This window comes from Cottoperca gobio, chromosome 12, assembly GCF_900634415.1.
Source record: "Cottoperca gobio chromosome 12, fCotGob3.1, whole genome shotgun sequence".
Lineage (NCBI taxonomy): Eukaryota > Metazoa > Chordata > Actinopteri > Perciformes > Bovichtidae > Cottoperca > Cottoperca gobio.
Window position 1 is genome coordinate 460,496 of NC_041366.1, and position 3,588 is coordinate 464,083.

The window sequence follows — 3,588 nt, forward strand, 5'->3', positions numbered from 1 at the left end:
ACACACACACACACACACACACACACACACACACACACACACACACACGCACACACACACACACACACACACATACATTTATCAGTTGCATCAGTAGCGTTAGCTCCACCTCTCAGTTTACACCTCAGTAATCTTTCATTCCGCTTCCTCAGACGTGTTTTTTTTCTTGCAGGCACTCAAGGCCTCCTCTTCGTCTCTTCTTCTTCTTCTCTTCGTCCTACCTTCATCCTCCAACCGCCGACGTCAGTGGAACGTTTCAATCCCCTCTGATATTCAGGTTAATCTGATTATGAAGATTTTCTCTAAGACACTTCTTCATCAATGAAGACCAAGATGGAGACTCCTTTCTACCACGACGACTCCCCCGTCGTCCCTGGCTTCAGCCAGATCACAGAATACGAGCGTTACTCAGGAAACAAGATCCTGATGAGTAAGAAGGTCATGTCAATTGTGGGCAGTCATCACTTCCCCAGCGGTGGTGCAGCAGGAGTAAGGGTTGGGAACCACCATAACCTGGGGTTTGCCAGCAACAGCTCCCTGATGACATCAGCGGCGCACTCAGTGGACATGAACCTGCTGAAGCTGGCGTCACCCGACCTGGAGCACCTGATCATCCAGTCCAACCAGGGACTGGTCACCACCAGTCCTGTGTCGAACTCTACCAATCCCTTTATCTACCGCAACCAGGCCACCAATGAGCAAGAAGGATTTGCTGATGGCTTTGTCAAAGCGCTCGCCGACCTTCACAAGCAGAACCAGCTGGTGGGATGCGGCCCCATGTCCCCGTCCTCATCCTCCACCGTCTCTTTGCAGGCATCCTACCAGAGGAACCTGATGTCTGGTGGAGACATGCCTGTCTACACCAACCTCAGCAGCTACAACCCGGGCCAGATGACGTACTCTGGAGGGCAGATTGCGTACGGTAGTGGCTCAGGCCATGGAGATGGTGGAGTCCCTCAACTCCATGCCCGAGGCCTAGACGCCCCTCAAACCGTGCCTGAGGTGCCTCAGCCACCAGGCGACCCCACATCCCCGCCTTCCCTCTCCCCGATCGATCTGGAGACACAGGAGCGCATTAAAGCAGAACGCAAGAAGCTCCGCAACCGTATTGCTGCATCCAAGTGCCGCAAGCGGAAGCTGGAGCGAATCTCGCGGCTGGAGGAGAAGGTGAAGGTTCTGAAGAACCAGAACTCAGACTTGGCCTCCACCGCGACCATGCTTCGGGAGCAGGTTGCGCAGCTTAAACAGAAGGTCATGAGTCATGTCTCCAATGGCTGCGAGATCGTTGTTGGTTTAGCCACCGGCACGTCCGGAGGAGGTGCGGTAGGCTCCGGCATTAAGGACTCCAGCTCCTGAGGAGGTGGGAAACCAGGAGCATAGAGGCCGAGAGTTTACCATTTTGCTATTTTGCTCGCACTCTCGATCAAAGCAAGGAGAGCCAGGCCAGCAGGACTGATGGATGTTAAACAGGATTTATGTAGCCCCGTAAACCACTGTCAATCATCCAGCCAGAGGGGGAGGGGCTTAGAGGAGAAAGAGGAGACAGGAGGGATAAATCCCTGAAGAGACTGTGTGTGTGAACAGATACAACACATTTATTTAACAGGTGAATTACATTTACTGGCAGATTTCTAACAAAAAAGACTACATTCTTTATTTTCAGATGTCATTACATCTTATTAAATATACTGTACTGTTAACAGTCTTATTTCCTTTTAATTTATAAAACAATGTTGGAATAAATGAACATTTATTTTTTTTAGTGTGAACTTTTATTTTTGGAAACAGAGTTGAGAAGATTGTTAATAAAAGGTAATCAAAACGCTCAAATCAAAATGACTGAAAACTGAAAACAAATCAAATTATAGTGAGAGTGACTCACACTATTTATTTTTTCTACTACAATCCAATTGTGTGTTATCACAGCTAAAAAACCTTTACTTAAAAAACAGTTTTTACAGTAACTCGTCATCGTTAATGTGATTTATGTAATCGATTACTGCCGTGGTTGCTAATAATCTAGTTACTGTTTATATTTTTTTATTGTGTTTATATTTTTTTTCATCTGTTGTTGCTAAATGTTTAAAACTTTAAAGCTATGTTTTGATCAGAAAATTGTTCAAAGTTCCATTGTTGTTACTCTAGCTTTGTTTTTTTTACGGTTGTTGGCTGGTGGACACTTTTCTCACTTTCTGTGGATCTTTCAGTAATCAGGACTCAATGACATTTTCAATTTAAGACCTGCAAGCAAAAACATCTTTATATGATTTTATCTCTCAATTTTAAAATATGATTATTTTTGTACTTTTCAAGTAGTGGAATAACATCCTGATATGGGAAGATAATTTATCTTTCAACTCAACAGCAGATTTAAAAAGAAAATACTTTTGACTGCATGTTGACATTCATATTTTCTACAGCAACAGAAATATTACTTAACATAAATTGATTAAAGATGAACATTTTCATTTCATAACAGTATTGTGCATTTAGGATAAGACTATTGAATAATATTTGGAAGCCCATTTCTGCCAAGGAAAGAGAAAGAAAGAGGAAATGTTAGCAATGATGAAAATAAAAAAGACTTTTATATAATCTCATATGTCATAATTTGACCTGCCATTTTGTCATAATGCTATTTTGACTATAAAATGTAACAACACATTTTCATAATCAAATCATCACATTTCAAATCATAATTTGCTTAAAAAGTCAAGATTTTAGTCTTGTCACAAAAGTTTAATTTGCTATCTCTTTTTTTTTTCTAATTCTTAACATCACCTTGTTTGTTTTGTTTGTCCATCCTGGGCTACTGTAGAATCAGTTCAACATGGCGGGCTCCATAGAAGAGGGCCGCTCCATATGTTGATATGAAGGGCTAATGAGCTAACAAAAAATACTACCATTCTTAGTTTCAGGTGATTTTCCACCAATGAAAACATAATTATGAATATTGTATTCCATTTCTGCTAACAGACCCCCCTATATACTACACACTGGACTTTGTTGTTTTCTATCAAGAGCTCGAAATTGACGATGACCGCTGCGCTCAAAGTTCAAATTATTTCAACTTTGACCTTGATTACAGCTGACCTTTCAAAGCGCAACCAATGAGATAACAGCTGTATGAAGAAGCACTGGCAACCAGGGCAGGTAACCATAGAAACAAAACTCGCTGCCTTAACCGCAAGGTGTGCCCGAGCTCGTGGTGAGTGAAGAGAACATCTCCCATCATGTGAAGGCAGCTTAAACTCTGATTTAGAACAGTAGTTAACCTGTTGACCTGAGATCTTTTAAATGTCCACAGAGATTTTAACAGACACCTGGCTAGCCAATGCAATAGCAGGATGTTCAATAATTGTGGTAAAATGAAACACTCCACAGTGTGTGTACTTTTGAGAGAGTGTTATTGGTTGATAAGTGGACATTTTACTTTTGATTGAATTACTTAAACAAGTTATGTGTGTGAATGCGCCTTATATTTATATGCTGACAAAGATTACATATTGGGCTTTTAATATCTTAGTACATTGGCAAATCCACAAAATAAGATACCATATAAGGTAAATGTGTTGTACTTTATGCGGT

General features: G+C 41.5%; 1 protein-coding gene across 1 annotated transcript; it reads left to right on the plus strand.

The window, feature by feature from the left end:
* The first annotated feature begins 321 nt into the window (after window positions 1-321).
* Window positions 322-2,616, plus strand: june (JunE proto-oncogene, AP-1 transcription factor subunit). The gene has a single exon (XM_029444868.1). It carries the CDS (start codon window positions 322-324, stop codon window positions 1,354-1,356), a length of 1,035 nt encoding a protein of 344 aa, XP_029300728.1. The 3' UTR covers window positions 1,357-2,616.
* Window positions 2,617-3,588: the final 972 nt, after the last annotated feature.